The following is a 16260-nucleotide window of genomic DNA, read 5'->3' on the forward strand; positions in this document are numbered from 1 at the left end:
AGCTGTAAAAACATAGTCCATGGGGCAGCGGCCTGCAAACTGGGAATAACGACAAGGAGGCAGAGAATAGTGGGTGATGCCACACTCATGCCCACTTCACCTGGCTGGTGGATGCCACCCTAAAGAGTGCCACTTTTTCAGCAATCCAAAGGAAGAATGATGGCTCATGAATTATGCCAACATCTCACTTCAGATAAACTCGGCACTACTCTCAATCTTGGAGGAAGCTGCCAAGGTCCAAAATAACCGGGAATTTAGGAAAACCAAGGTACCAATCTCTGTTAACATTAAAGGGTATTGCCGTCTGCCCGATGTTCAGGAAGATTATCAGTAATGAGCTTTCATAGGAACGATAATCTGGCGGTGTAAAGGTGCCGCCGATAATCTGATGAATGAGCAAAACGCTCATCGGGTAATCCCCTCTTTAAGCGTCTAAACAGCCTCTGCTCCTGGCATTGATTCTGTATGAGGACGAGCAATCACTGCTCCCCATACTGTGGAGGAGATCTGTGCATGTAAATACTGCGGCCACCTCCACTGATGAAAGAACGCTTCCTTCCCGACAATCGCTTGCTACATCGGGCCATATAAAGGGAATGTCCCTAGGAAATGCCATCACACCATGAATGGTGAGGAGTCCAGAGTTTCCAGTGACCCTAAGAATGAAGCTGCCACAGCGCATTTATTTATCAAGACGGCTGTGTGCTACGCCAGTCTTCATGGGGCCTGCATTTAGGACGAGGTGCCTCCAGCTCTCCATGCGCCAAACTGGGAGCTGCCATAGATTTCAGCCATCTGGTGTACATAATGCTGACTGAGCTGGGGCCAATGACTCCGCCCACATTCTGTCCTCACCACGCCCCCTTTTCTTAAGACTGGCAAAAGTAGCATAAAATGCCAACTGCAACTAAAAAAAGTTGCAATGGCATTGGAAAGGGTTTTATGACTTTTTTATGCTAAATTTCCCCTTAGAGCTGCATTTTCTCCTAGAGTTTTCCTGCACTCCCATTCACTTGAATGTGGCAGTGCTTTGGTCCACCGCACAACACGTGGCTAAGGGCTCGTTCACATGAACGTTTTTTTGCGTTCCGTATACGGGCCATTTTTTGAATTCCGTATACGGAACCATTCATTTTAATGGTTCCGCAACAACAAAAAAAAAAGGAAATGTACTGTATGCATTCCATTTCCGTATTTCCGTTCAAAGATAGAACATATCCTATTATTGCCCGCAAATCACGTTGCGTGGCTCCATTCAAGTCAATGGGTCCACAAAAAAACGGAACATATACGGAATGTACGCCGTATGTCTTCCGTATCTGTTCATGTGGAACCCTCTATTGGAAATGTTATGCCCAACCCAATTTTTTCTATGTAATTACTGTATTTTGTATATGCCATATGGAAAAACGGAACGGAACCGGAAACACTACTGAAACAAAAAACTGAAAAACTGATCCGTTGAAAACGACCCGCAAAACACTGAAAAAGCCATACAGTCGTGTGAACAAGCCCTAAAAGTGGCACTGTGACTCCTTCATTCTCAGGATAGGTGGAAACCCAGAAGTCGGACCCCCACCAATCACCCTAGAGACATGCCATTACTTTACAAGAGGGGACTATCCCTTTAAATGGATACACACCTTTAAATACCTTTGTAAACGCCTTACTTACCGCACACCGATATGGAGCTACAGGCTGTATCATAGTCCAGAGGTACAGGACTAATTCTGCAGGCTTCACAGCTGAAATCTCCCAGAATTGCTTGCAGGCTCCATGTCAACCCAAACATTGCGCCCATAATTTGCATTCTGGGAAGTCCTCCTCAGGCTTTACCGCAATTTTATACAAGACGACTCCATAGACATAAGTAAAAAGTTGGCCAAACCCATCGTTTTCGGTGATACCATCATTTACACATATAAACAGAATGTCAATGTCGAATTGTTCTGTTCCCACAGAAGATATGTTGCCACCAGAGGTTTCCTCCCCTCTGACAACACATACACATGAATGGGGGTGTCGGGTGGAAAAGCTGTGGGACAAACCAGCGTTCAGCAACTGCTTATTGAAAGTGTGTATGGGCACCATGCCTGCCCAACTACATAATAGGAGAGTGTTAGGGGTGCGTCTGACAACTTGCTGACTGTTTCCAATGCCAAGTACAGAACAGCTATGGACTATAATACAGAAAGGATCAGTACAGGTAATGTAATATATTTACAAGGTATTAAAAGGTGGGCACGTGCTTCAATTCCATTAATCGTGGCAGTGGTGACTCCACCATAATCTGAATGGCCCACACCCCTGCCACATGCTAGTGAGGGGTCAGTGTTACCAGAATGTCACGTGGCAGCTGGTTAGCATCACTAGCACTTTGACACTGCTATTCCCAAAAAATAATGTCCATGTCATGCCACCTGGGCATAGCAAATACTGCCGTGACATGCCTGATAGAAACCAGTTTGAACACATAAACATAGCACTCTGGTGACAGGCCATGTGTATACCCATTACCTGTCATGTGCCAGGAGGCATCATCACAACCAGCTGGGCACTGCCAGTCCTCTTTTCGTACCTCAGAGAGACATCAGGAATCACTGAGTACCTCTGCTACTTCTGTCACACACCCAGGATATTTCAACCCAGAACTTGTCACATGCAGCACAGCGTGCCATCATCGCCCGCCGGGCACAGACATCAGAGAAGAAGCGTACCTGGATAAATCACCCTTGTACTAAAGCAGCCCTGTCACATCCCAGGGTGTGCCATCATTACCATTTGGGCATAACCAATACTACCACATAGTTACCAGGTGGGCATTGCCAAATGGGTGTTCTCAGTACCAGGGGCAGGAGTGCCATGACTTTCACCTGGTACATAGCCAGCACCCCTGTGACATGACAGCTGGGCACATCTGCCAAGCACATAGCATACAGTGACCTTGGCGAAGTGAACCACAGCATGGGGGTCCCTGAGGGCGAGAGCTCACCTTTCTGCCCGCTGAATGCCGTGTACCAGGACAGGGAGAGAAAGATGCAGAGGCAGAAGGCGAGCAGAGTCAAGAAAGTGCCATTGCGGAGCCTCATCTCCTCCTCCTGCTGCTCCTCAGCCTGGGCGGGGGCGGCTGCATGTCCGGGGGTCGGGGGAGGAAGGTGTCCGGTGTACCCCTTTCTCTCTCTATTCCTGGCGTGTAGCGATACACAGCTCCCGGGAGCGACGGCTGACAGAGAAGACACAGCCGGCCACAAGAGCGCAGCACACACGCGCGCGCCCGGTACCAGAGTGACGCGCTCGACGGGGGTGGCGGCCGCGGGCACGCGCCGCGTGACGTCATCCAGCTCCGGAGACGACTCTAGTGAAAACAATTGTGGGTGCCTGGTGGTGTTCTGCACGCAGCACCGTGTATAATAGCGGCGGCTCCACAGACTGTACCGTAAGGCAGTCAGTATAATGTACAGCCAGTGCAGAGGGAAACAGCCAATGAAATGCCAGCGTTCATTATAGCTGTAGCAGGTGAGTACATGAGAGGAGGCATCTGATTGGTAGCTATAGGCAACTGCCCCTTTTAGCTGCACTGGTTTTCCTGCGAAGCCTCCAGTGCACTGAAGCCAATCGGTTCAGTCATTATGGGAATATCAGTCTCAGCTTTGCACACAAAAATGAAAAAAGTGCTTAAAGGGGTTGTCCACTTAAAGAGAATCTATCACCAGTTTTATGGTGCCCTAGGGAAATGCTGGGTCATTTTCTTTAATTGACAGCCATTTTGCTGAAATCCTGTATTGAACTGCTACAGAGCATGCCAATGGGCCCCCATATTCATGAGCTCTATATTCATGAGCTCCTGAGCCGTGAGCTCATGAATATGGGGGCTCATCGGCATGTACTGGAGCTGATAGAACCCAGCAGTATAAGACATTCCCTACTACTTAGGGCTCATGCACACAAACATATTTTCTTTCTGTGTCCGTTCCGTTTTTGTTTTTTTGTGGACCGTATGTTGAACCATTCACTTCAATGGGTCCGCAAAATAAAAACGGAAGTTACTACGTGTGCATTCCGTTTACTTATGTCCATATTGCCGTTCTGTAAAAAAAAAAAAAAAATATGAACATGTCCTAGTACTGTTCTATGAAGGGCCAGCTGTTCCATTCCGGATCCGTTTTTTGGGGACCGCAAAATACATACGGTCGTGTGCATGAGCCCTTAGAAGGATCCTTTAACAAGAAACTGCTAACAAAGTGCAGCAGTCGCTACACCTTTGTAAAAAGGGTCCTTAACCCTTCATATGACTTGACATACATGTATGTGACAGGTGCAGAGATTGCACAAAGCGGCCCACCTTCAACAGCCAGGATCGGAAATAACTCCCAGCCTGGACATTTAATCTGTTAGTGGCTACTGTCGATAGCGACCATGGATTTTGAGTAGTCAGAAGGAGGCCTAAGTAGTCGTGAGTGAATGATCCCAAGTCTGGCATCTTAGTACTCCTATCAAGCCATGGATGAAGCTCTAGGCACAATACACTGCAATGCAGATCCAAAACAGAAAATGAACATCCAGCTCAATTTCGCAAAGGTTCAACGGTACTTTATTAGCACAGTTGAAAATTAAACATCCAGTCCAACCAGTCTTAGTCTACATGTTTCGGGATATTAGGTATAAAAGCCCTTACTTATGACATGCTGAAGACACAACTGAGCGCAAAAATAAATAAATAAAAAACACCTCATGTGGTCCATGATGAACACTAAAGGAAATAGTCCCCACACAGGAATTGAGGTATTGGGTAAAAGGTTATATGGCCGCCACACCACCAGACCAAATAAATAACAGGTCATCGATGTAGCGACCATACTACCTTACACAATCCCAATATGGATGGGTGTCGATTAGGAGAAAGCCCCTCTCCCACCATGCCATAAAAATATTGGCTATGGAGGGAGAGAACTTAGCCCCCATCGACACCCCTGATACCTGTAAATTAAATTTATCGTTGAAGATGGAAAAAAAAGGGATTAAGAGGGTTAAAGCATCCGTCAGAGGAGGTGATCGCAGGAGGAAACTTCTCAACAGGGAATCCTTCTGGATTTTTCAGTTGGACAGCCACCAGCCTAAGAGACTTAACAAAGGATTGGATCTGATATTGCAGCAATAATGCTATGCAATATAGTGATATAATTTCTCTAGAATAAGACTAGTTGGACTGGATGTTTAATTTTTAACCGTTAAACCTTTGCGAAATTGAGCTGGATGTTCATTTTCTGTTTTGGATTTCAAGTTACCTACATCCAAGTACGGTTTATCTTCTGTGCTCATAGCATAGAAGGAGCAGGTGAGAGCCGTGTTATCAACTTGTTTCTCTTGACTGCAATACAGATGTACTACAGTGTACTATATAATCACAGGATTAGGGCTCATGCACACAAACTTTTTTTTTTTCCGTGGTCATTCCATTTTTTTGTTGCCTGTATGTGGAACCATTCACTTCAATGGGGCAAAAAAAAAGGAGAAATGACTCTGTGTGCATTCCACGTCCACGTGGCCGTTCTCCCAAAAAATAGAACATGTCCTATTATTGTCCTTATTACGGACAAGGATAGGTCTGTTTTTTAGGGGCCGGTCTTTCCATTCCGCAAAATGTGGAATGGCGCGGCCCGTATCCACGTTTTGCGGGTGCACCATTTGCATTGAAACAAGAATCAGACCCTAAAATGTTGAAGTCCATGTACTGGGACAAAAATATAAAGTGAAAAAAAAAAGTAAAATAAAAAAAGATTTTTATAAAAATACAAGTTTGTAGTAAAAAAAAGTTTCCCCTTCCCTTAATAAAAAATGAATAAATAGAAATAGATATATTAGATATTGCTGCATCCGTAAATAGCAGCTCTATAAAAATATCACGTTTTATCCCCTCAGGTGAACGCGAGGAATTATAATAAAAACTGTGCTAAATCAGCAATTTTTGGGTCGCGTTGCCCCAAAAAAGTGTAATATTGAACAGTCAAAAAAATCGTATGTACCCAAAAATGGTACCAATTAAAATGTCAAATCTTCCTGCAAAAAAATTAGCCCCTCAACGATCGGCAGAAAAGTAAAAAAAAAATATATATATATATATATGGCTTTTAGAAAATGGAGACACAATTTATTTTTTATTTTTTCAAAAATGCTATTGTGTAAAACTGAAAAAAAAAAAAATAGACCAATTAGGTATTCCTACGTCCATAATGAGCGGCTCTATAAAAATATCACATGACCTACCCCCTGACTTGGTCATCTTTCCCCCAAAAAGTGTTACCAATAAAAACGTCAACTCTTGAGCCCCTACACAAGACGATTGGCAGAAAATTTATAAAAATATGGCTTTCAGAAAATGGGGACACAAAAACATGATTTTTTTTAAAAAATGATTTATTATATAAAACTAAAGCAAAACAATAAAAATAGACATATTTGGTATTGTCTCGCCCATAACAACCTGCTCTATAAAAAAAACACATAAACTGTCCTGCCAGGTGAATGCTGTAAAAAATAACAATGGCGCCAGAACAGCCAATTTTTTTGTTTCCTTGCCTCAGAAAAAACTTAATATCAAGCAATTAAAAATCATATATACCCCAAAATAAGGTACCAATAAAACTGTTACCTTATCCTGTTGTTTCAAAAATGGGAGTTTCTACTGTAGGGGTGTATCAAAGAGTCTTTAAATGCGATATGGCAACTTAAAATTATTCCAGAGAAATCTGCTGTCCAAAATCCATATGTTGCTCCTTCCCTTCTGCGCCCTGCCGTGTGCTCATACAGCAGTTTACAATCACATATTGGATATTTCTGTAAACTACAGTTTTGCTGTTAACTGTTGCTGCCTTACAGGAAAAATTGTTAAAAATAGAAAATCTGCAAAAAAGTGAAATGTTGAAATTTCTCCTCTATTTTTTTTTAATTCTTGTGGAACACCTTTAAGGGTTAACAACGTTTGTAAACTCATATTTGAATAACTTGAGGGGTGTGGTTTCTACAATGGGGTCATTTATGGGTGGTTTCTATTACGTAAGCCCCACAAAGTGACGTCTCCTTAAAAAAGAAGAAATTTTCTTAAAAATGTTAAAAATTGAATCTAAAATTCTAATCCAGGGATCAGCAACCTCCAGAACTCCAGCTGTTCTGAAACTAAAACTCCCAGAATCCTACTTTCACTTCTGTGGAAGTTACAAGAACAGCCAAGTTAAGTGTGCATGCTGGGAGTTGTAGTTTCACAGCCGCTGGCGTGCCGAAGGTTTCTGATCCCGGTTCTAATCTATCTAACATGAAAAAAAATATATATATAAAATTATGCCAACATAGTAGACATATGGGAAATGTAAAGTAATAACTATTTTATGAGGTATCACTATCTGTCTTAAAAGCAGAGAAAATGAAATTTAGAAAATTTTTGGATAAATTTGGGATTTTTTATAAATAAAGGTAAAATATATCGACTCAGATTTCCCACTGTTGTGGAGAACAATGTGTCACGAGAAAACAATCTCAGAATGGCTTGGATAACAAAAAGAGTTCCAAAGTTATTACTACATAAAGTGACACATGTCAGATTTACAAAAATGGTCTGCGCAGGAAGGTGAAAATTGGCCCGGGGTAGAAGGGGTTAAGGAGCTATTCCATCTGAGGCACTTGCAGTATGCTCCGAGGATATGCTGTAATGGAGTTTGTACATTACACCGAGTGGGAATACATCTTTACAGCCATGCACTTGCGTCATCTCAGCTCTCATGCTGGGGTCATGATTTCTGGGGTTTTACTCCCGTCATGTGCATTTCTACAATCACAAAGAGACCTTTTTCCTGTAAGCGTCCCACTGCAGTAGCACTGAAACCAGTCTTTGTATGAGAGTACCTCGCTATGTGTAGCTGGTCAGTCTTATTGCTATCTTTAGATAAGTAAAAAGTCACCAGAAAAGTATACTGTATGTGCTGTTTTCCATCATGGTTTATCTTAAAGGGTTAATTCCAAGTTCCCATTTCCCATTCCACCCACCTTCGACCGCTATGGGAATACTGAAAATAGCTGAGCGCTGGTTTGGATATCTTCTGAAGTCCCATGGCAGAGAATGGAGAGAGTGCCACACATGGCCATGTTCACCCAGGGCCCCCTTCTGGAGATAGGAGCGGGTACCAAAGGTGGGAGCTAAACCTACCTGACCTTTATGGCATCGCCTAGCAGTATGGAATACAGTCTACATTTTTCTACAGAAGTGTCAGACTTATTTTGAGGTTTAGAAGGAACCTGTCCCATCCGTTATGTCTCCCTCACTGATGGCAGCATAAAATAATGAGAGGCATGCTAAAATCAGTGCTTTGTCACTTATCTGTAAAATTACTGCTGATAATTTACAGGTTAATCTTGGCAGCGTGCATCAGAAGAGAGTCCCACACTGCCAGGGAAGAGTCCAGCATCGCCCCTTCTCCGTGCTCACCTACTGATGACAGTTCTCTCCTAGGGATAAACCTGATGAAGGAGAGAACTTTCAATCATCCGCAGGTGGCAGAGAGAAGGAGAACTCATGAATAAGCCAGACTCTTTCCTGGCAGTGCTGGACTCTTCTCTGGTGCACACTGGCAAGAATGAAAACTAAGGCCCTGATTTATGAAGACCAGACATCCCAACCTGCAAAAACTCATTTCCGGGAGGTTTTCCAAACATATGCAGTATCTGCACACTTTGCTCTATGGTGTGGAGAACTGGGCTCATTACCCTGCCCCAAATTATCATATTTATGTATATGATTAAAGGGATTCTGTCACCACCTATAAGCCCTGTGAGCTATACATATGCTCATGTCCAGGGTAGCATTCAGATTTCTAAGGTGGCCTTATAAAAGCTATTTGTGGCTTTATTCTGCGGAAAAACAGGTTTTACTAACCTGTCAATCATTAAGGTGCCCAAGCAGGGGAGGTCTGTGGATGCATGGTGCCCGGCCGCACGCATCGCCGTTCGTGCCCAGCGCCGCCTTCTACTCTCCCTCCCGCTTTGAGATCCAGCGCGTGCGCACAGGCTCAGCCTGATGCGCCGTTGCGGACTGCTGGAATCGGCTTCTTCTTGCACTGTGCGCACGCACCGAGAAGGGGACACTGCTACAGTTTTGCCGGAAAGGTTTACTGCGAGTAAACCTTTCCGGGATATATTGTTTCACATGCGGGTGTCAGGGAGCCGCTATCTAATAGCGGGAGACTCCCTGAAAGTCCGGGAGACTTGAGATGCCTGGAAGACCGGTGTGTGCTATGCTGCTCTTCATGGGGCCTGTGCCACCAAGGGAAGCTTTTAATTATGACAAGACGCAGGCCTCCTTATAAATTAACTGCATCCACCGGAAGACTGGGCACCAGAAATCTACTCCAGTCGTAAATCATGAGAAATATGCCAAGGCCAACGGCCCCACCTACAGCCCATCCTCACCATGACCCCTTTTCGGAAACTTAAGGGCAACATAAAAAAATTACAGTTTAGCTCCTGTCTTCTCCTCAGAGTCCCTGCTGTGTCTGACAGCCGGGACCCGACCTGCTCCTGCTAGATTGCTGATCAGCACTTGGATTAAAATGCTGTCTGACCATTTATATCTGTGCTATCTACACGGGGTATGTGCAGATAGGACATACAGTATATATCCAGTGGGCAGTCGGGAATGGGTTAACTTTAGCAAAAAAACGTTTTCAGTGTGCCTGTCATTACCTTTGAGGCCCATAAGAAGAAGTCCTAGTTTTCTCAGCCACCACTGGTCAGAACTTACTGAAGACATATACAAAAGATCCAATGGTAGAAATCTAATGTATGTAAACTGGATGATTTAGATAAATTGCTCACATCCCAGCAAAATATGCATAGTATTCTCTATGGGAGATAGAAAAAAGACAGCTGTCAGACCCTTTTTTAAATAGATTGGCCTCAGAGTGATAGATACTGAGGCTTTAAAGGGCATCTCTCACCACATACCACTATGTCAAACGGTTAGTAGCTGTACATCCGTTTGAGACCTATGATGTCTCTGGCATCTGAGAGATCTGATATGAGTCTGTACACCAGACTGTCACTGTGCTGGTCACGCCCCCCCTTCACTGCCCTCTCTCCCTGGATTCTTAACCCCTTCAGCTGCACAGACTCAGGGCTGATGCTTTACCGAGCAGCTGGAGGCAGTGAGGAGACAAATGCTGGGACCAGGAGCTGACAGATGAGTTCTGTAGAGCATTGCACGAGAACAGGTAGGGGGAAGATCCTGTGTGTATCAGCAGTGTCATTATACAGCTGGGACTTGTAGTCCTACACATACAACATATTTCTGAGTCTCCCAGCAGGCAGACATGTCACTCAGGGCAGCAATTGTATTCACTCCCTTTGCAGAGCAGGAGGAGAGGCAGAGATTGCAGGTAAACAAAGGGCCAGAAGAGAACCAGGGAAATAAGGATATATAATATAGATTGTTTTGCCTAAAACTTGCTTAGCTTAGTTATATATTGCTGCCGATAAGATTTACAGTGCTATATATTTTTTTTCATAACTCGGACAACCCCTTTAACCACCTCCCGACCGCCTAACGCGCCGATGCGTCCGGGAGGTGGTTGAATTGTTCCTCCGGGACGCATTGGCGCGTCATCTCGCGAGATTTCGTCACAGCCGGCCCGCGCATGCGCATCGCGGGCCGGCATTTCGTAGCAAAGTATTTCGTCAGCAACCTGCCGGCCACGATCATTGGCTGGCAGGTTGCTGATTTTTAAAAAAAACAATCAGCAGCCAGATAACCCATCATATTAGTAAATATGATGGGGTTATATGGCTGCTGTGCTCCTCTGCTCCTTCTTTTGGTCGGTTGGTCCAGCAGAGGAGCACACATCACTGTGAGTACCCACTACACCACACTTAGCCCCCAGATCACCCCTATTAACCCTTTGATCACCCCTTTGATCGCCCCTGTCAATCACTAGTGAAAGGAAAAAAGTGATCAGTGCAAACTGTCACTTTTTTTTTTTCACTGGTATTGACCGTTAGGTTTTAGGTATAGTTTAGGCCCCTTGGTTAGGTAGTTTAGGGATCAGTTAGCGCCCAGCCCACCGCACCGCAGTCCGTTATTCGCTGATTAGCGTATCGCTAATCAGCATTTGTACTTTTATAGTATCTGGAAGTGATCAAAACTGATCACGGTCAGATCTATAATTGTATTAGTGTCACTTTAGTTCTCCCTCCACCCAAAACGCAGTGTTTGCCCGATCAGGCCTGATCGGTCGCCCACACGTGCGTTCGCCCACGCCCGCCCCACTGCAGTGACAAAAAAAAATATTTTTTTTGGATCGCTGCACATTCACTTTACACGCACTGCGGCGATAAAAAAATCTGTTTTGATATTTTTTATCAACCGCAGCGGCCTCCGGTACTTCGCTAGCCTCCCATTTGTAAGACAGGCTTGCTTTTTTTTTTCTTGGGTAGTCTCAGGGAATACCCCTAAATTTAGTTGCCCACATGTCAAACAGGGGGTATTCTTCTGAAGAGGCCTACAGGCTTCTGACCCAGTCGGATGAGGAGTGGGAACCCTCATCTGATGAATCTAGCGGGTCAGAATACGAACCTGTAGAAAGCAGTGGCTCTCTGACCCAAAGTTCGGACGAGGAGGCTGAGGTCCCTGATAGCACCAGGCGTACCCGGCCCCGTGTCGCTAGACCGCAGGTTGCGCAGGATCCACTTCAAGAGCAGCAGAGTGGGGCTGGTGCTGTCGGATTACGTGGTGAGGCATACACCAGCAGCCCAGCCCTTCCTGGACCTAGTACCAGCACTGCCATAGAACATGGTGAAGTAGCGAGCACCAGAAGGGCAGTTGAAGCTGGTACGGTGGCACGTGCAGTAGTGACCCCGTCGCAGCCACCGCAAAGACGTGCCCGTAGAGCCCCTAGAATCCCAGAGGTGCTGGCAAACCCTGATTGGCAGTCCCCAATTTCAGCCGCACCTGTAGTTCCCCCTTTCACCGCCCAGTCTGGAGTTCGGGTTGAGACAGCTCAGATCGGTTCGGCCCTGGGATTTTTTGAGCTGTTCTTGACTGCGGAGCTCTTAGACTTAGTTGTGGCAGAGACAAACCGGTATGCCACACAATTTATAACCGCTAACCCGGGAAGCTTTTATGCCCAGCCTTTCCGGTGGAAACCAGTCCAAGTTTCCGAAATTAAAACTTTTTTGGGCCTCCTCCTCAACATGGGTCTAACTAAAAAGCATGAATTGCGGTCATATTGGTCCACAAACCCAATTCATCACATGCCCATGTTCTCTGCTGCTATGTCCAGGACACGATTTGAGACCATCCTGCGTTTCCTGCACTTTAGTGATAACAGCACCTCCCGTCCCAGAGGCCACCCTGCTTTTGACCGGCTCCACAAAATTCGGCCCCTCATAGACTATTTCAACCTGAAATTTGCAGATATGTATACCCCAGAGCAAAACATCTGCGTAGACGAGTCCCTTATACATTTTACCGGGCGCCTTGGCTTCAAACAATACATCCCAAGCAAGCGCGCCGGTATGTGGTCAAATTGTATAAGCTCTGTGAAAGGGCCACAGGCTATACACACAAATTTCGTGTCTATGAGGGAAAAGATCAGACCCTGGAGCCGGTCGGTTGCCCTGACTACCTGGGGAGCAGTGGGAAGATAGTCTGGGACTTGGTGTCACCCTTATTCGGCAAGGGGTACCATCTTTATGTGGACAATTTTTACACAAGTGTGGCCCTCTTTAGGCATTTGTTTCTAGAACGGATTGGCGCCTGTGGTACCGCGCGAACTAGTCGTGCGGGCTTCCCCCAACGGCTCGTTAGCACCCGTCTTGCAAGGGGGCAGAGGGCCGCACTGTGTAACAAAGAACTGCTCGCGGTGAAATGGAGAGACAAGCGTGACGTTTACATGCTCTCCTCCATTCACGCAGACACGACAATACAAATTGAGCGAGCAACCCGTGTCATTGAAAAGCCCCTCTCAGTCCACGACTATAACCTCCACATGGGAGGGGTCGACTTCAATGACCAGATGTTGTCTCCGTATTTAGTTTCCCGACGCACCAGACGCTGGTATAAGAAGGTGTCTGTATATTTAATTCAATTGGCTCTGTACAATAGTTTTGTTCTCTACAGTAAGGCTGGGAGAACTGGATCCTTCCTCAAATTTCAGGAAGAGATCATCGAGAACCTCCTGTACCCAGGAGGTTCCATGGCCCCATCCACCAGTGTAGTTAGCCGTCTACATGAGCGACATTTCCCCAATGTCGTTGCTGGTACCTCAACCCACCCGTCACCCCGAAAAAGATGTTGTGTCTGTAGCAGGAGTGGAATAAGGCGTGACACCCGCTATTTCTGTCCTGACTGTCCTGACCACCCTGCCCTATGCTTAGGGGAGTGTTTCCGGAAGTACCACACACAGGTACACCTAGCATAGGGATCATCTCACCAGGACAGGCACACAGGGCTATTAGGGCCCATTCACTCACTGCTGCTGCAAACGTCTCCTTTCACCTGGGACAAAGTGCATAACGCACTTCGCCACATCTTTGGGCGATTTGCGCTTTGCACATTGACCCATGGGGAAGGAGAGGTTTGTTCTATAAAGGTAAAAAAAAAAAAAAAAAACACCAGTAAGCAAACACGTTAATGTTTAGTTCAAAAAGTTAAAGTTTACATGTTCTGTTCCAAAGTTAATAAAATTATTGCGTTGCGGCCTGGTTTTACCTTCCAGGTGGACCAACCGATCTACTAGCTGCAGCACTGATGTGCATTCTGACAGAAGCATTGCGCTGCTGTCAGATTACACGCAAGTCGGTGTATGCGGCGCTGCAAGACGAGATTTTCTCCTCTGCAGTAACAGATACGTTTGCCGAGGCATACGAGGAGGAGGCGGCGTTCCTATGCTTTGGCAAACACTTTGTATATATATAAAAAAATAAAAAATCCCGGCAATGATTGATGTGAATGGAGAAATCTGGTTTGCCAGGGCATACGAGCTAAGTGGGTATGGATGTTGGGCGGAGCTCCTATGTCCTGGCAGACGCCTTTCCCCTCCTTTTTTTTTTTTGGCAGAGATTTTTTCATACACATTGATCGATGCGAATGAAGAAATCTGTGCCGTTCATTTTTTTCTTTCAGCCCAGAGGCTGAACGGAAAAAAAAATCTCATTACCTGTATGCTCAATATAAGGAGAATAGCAGAAACTCCTAATGCTGGCCATACATGTAATGATTGCGGAGACCCTCAAATGCCAGGGCAGTACAAACACCCCACAACTGACCCCATTTTGGAAAGAAGACACCCCAAGGTATTTGCTGAGGGGCATATTGAGTCCATGAAAGATTTACATTTTTGTCCTAAGTTAGCGGAAAGTGAGACTTTGTGAGAAAAAACAAACAAAAAAAAAATTCCGCTAACTTATGCGGATTATTATTTTTTTCGATGAACTTGCCAGGCCCCTCATTGGATACCTTGGGGTGTCTCCTTTCCAAAGTGGGGTCACATGTGGGGTATTTATACTGCCCTGGCTTTTTAGGGGCCCTAAAGCGTGAGAAGAAGTCTGGGATCCAAATGTCTAAAAATGCCCTCCTAAAAGGAATTTGGGCACCTTTGCGCATCTAGGCTGCAAAAAAGTGTCACACATCTGGTATCGCCGTACTCAGGAGAAGTTGGGGAATGTGTTTTGGGGTGTCATTTTACATATACCTATGCTGGGTGAGATAAACATCTTGGTCAAATGCCAACTTTGTATAAAAAAATGGGAAAAGTTGTCTTTTGCCAAGATATTTCTCTCACCCAGCATGGGTATATGTAAAATGACACCCCAAAACACATTCCCCAACTTCTCCTGAGTACGGCGATACCAGATGTGTGACACTTTTTTGATGCCAAGGTGGGCAAAGGGGCACATATTCCAAAGTGCACCTTTCGGATTTCACCGGTCATTTTTTACACATTTTGATTGCAAAGTACTTCTCACACATATGGGCCCCTAAATTGCCAGGGCAGTATAACTACACCACAAGTGACCCCATTTTGGAAAGAAGACACCCCAAGGTATTCTGTGAGGGGCATGGTGAGTTCCTAGAATTTTTTATTTTTTGTCGCAAGTTAGTGGAATATGAGACTTTGTAAAAAAAAAAAAAAAATCATCATCATTTTCCGCTAACTTGTGACAAAAAATAAAATGTTCTATGAACTCACTATGCCCATCAGCGAATACCTTAGGGTGTCTACTTTCCGAAATGGGGTCATTTGTGGGGGGTTTCTACTGTTTGGGCATTGTAGAACCTCAGGAATCATGACAGGTGCTCAGAAAGTCAGAGCTGCGTCAAAAAGCGGAAATTCACATTTTTGTACCATAGTGTGTAAACGCTATAACTTTTACCCAAACCATTTTTTTTTGCCCAAACATTTTTTTTTATCAAAGACATGTAGAACAATAAATTTGGCGAAAAATTTATATATGGATGTCGTTTTTTTTGCAAAATTTTCCAGCTGAAAGTGAAAAATGTCATTTTTTTGCAAAAAAATCGTTACATTTTGATTAATAACAAAAAAAGTAAAAATGTCAGCAGCAATAAAATACCACCAAATGAAAGCTCTATTAGTGAGAAGAAAAGGAGGTAAAATTCATTTGGGTGGTAAGTTGCATGACCGAGCGATAAACGATGAAAGGAGTGTAGTGCCGAAGTGTAAAAAGTGCTCTGGTCATGAAGGGGGTTTCAGCTAGCGGGGCTGAAGTGGTTAATAAACACCCTCTGTTTTCTATCACTGAGCCAGTTACTTAGGCTACTTTCACACTTTCAGTAGCCTTTTCCAGCAGGTTGTTTCGGTGGGGGAACAGCCTGTCGGATCCATGCTACCGCAAGTCCACAGTGCTGGCGGAACACTTACAAGCCTTAGTATGTCAACAAAAGATGGAGAAACTTGGCTTGAGTCAGGAAAGGCCAGATTTAATTCGGAGCAAGCCTTTTTGGAAGAATATTTGTTAGGAAAATGGAAAACTGCCATGTCCAAGCAATACGCCAGTGCAATACTTGTACTCAATACATGTACTCTTGCTTGTAAGAGAAGAAATCTAGTAAGGTAACACCAGCTTTCTGGACAGTTGCATGCGATTTCACAGGAAAGGGCTTTGATGAGTTGGCACTGGGCACATGACGGCTGCTTATCATGCAGGATACAGTTATAATAACAAGATGAAGAGTTGGACAGAGAAGAAGACAATTTA

The 16260-nt window shown here is 44.8% G+C and overlaps 1 protein-coding gene across 2 annotated transcripts in view; it reads right to left on the reverse strand.

Moving 5' to 3' along the window:
* MGAT4B (alpha-1,3-mannosyl-glycoprotein 4-beta-N-acetylglucosaminyltransferase B) overlaps window positions 1–3272 on the reverse strand; it is a 444527-nt gene extending 441255 nt beyond the window's left edge. Inside the window, exon 1 of one of the 2 annotated variants that reach the window (XM_044281108.1) lies at window positions 2993–3272. In XM_044281108.1, the coding sequence (XP_044137043.1) occupies window positions 2993–3089 (97 nt within the window). In that variant the 5' untranslated portion in view covers window positions 3090–3272. Of the gene's footprint in view, window positions 1–2517; window positions 2540–2992 lie in introns of those variants that run through there. The other variant, XM_044281109.1, reaches the window with a different exon arrangement.
* Between the last annotated feature and the right edge of the window lie 12988 nt (window positions 3273–16260).

Source organism: Bufo gargarizans, chromosome 2, assembly GCF_014858855.1.
Source record: "Bufo gargarizans isolate SCDJY-AF-19 chromosome 2, ASM1485885v1, whole genome shotgun sequence".
NCBI lineage: Eukaryota > Metazoa > Chordata > Amphibia > Anura > Bufonidae > Bufo > Bufo gargarizans.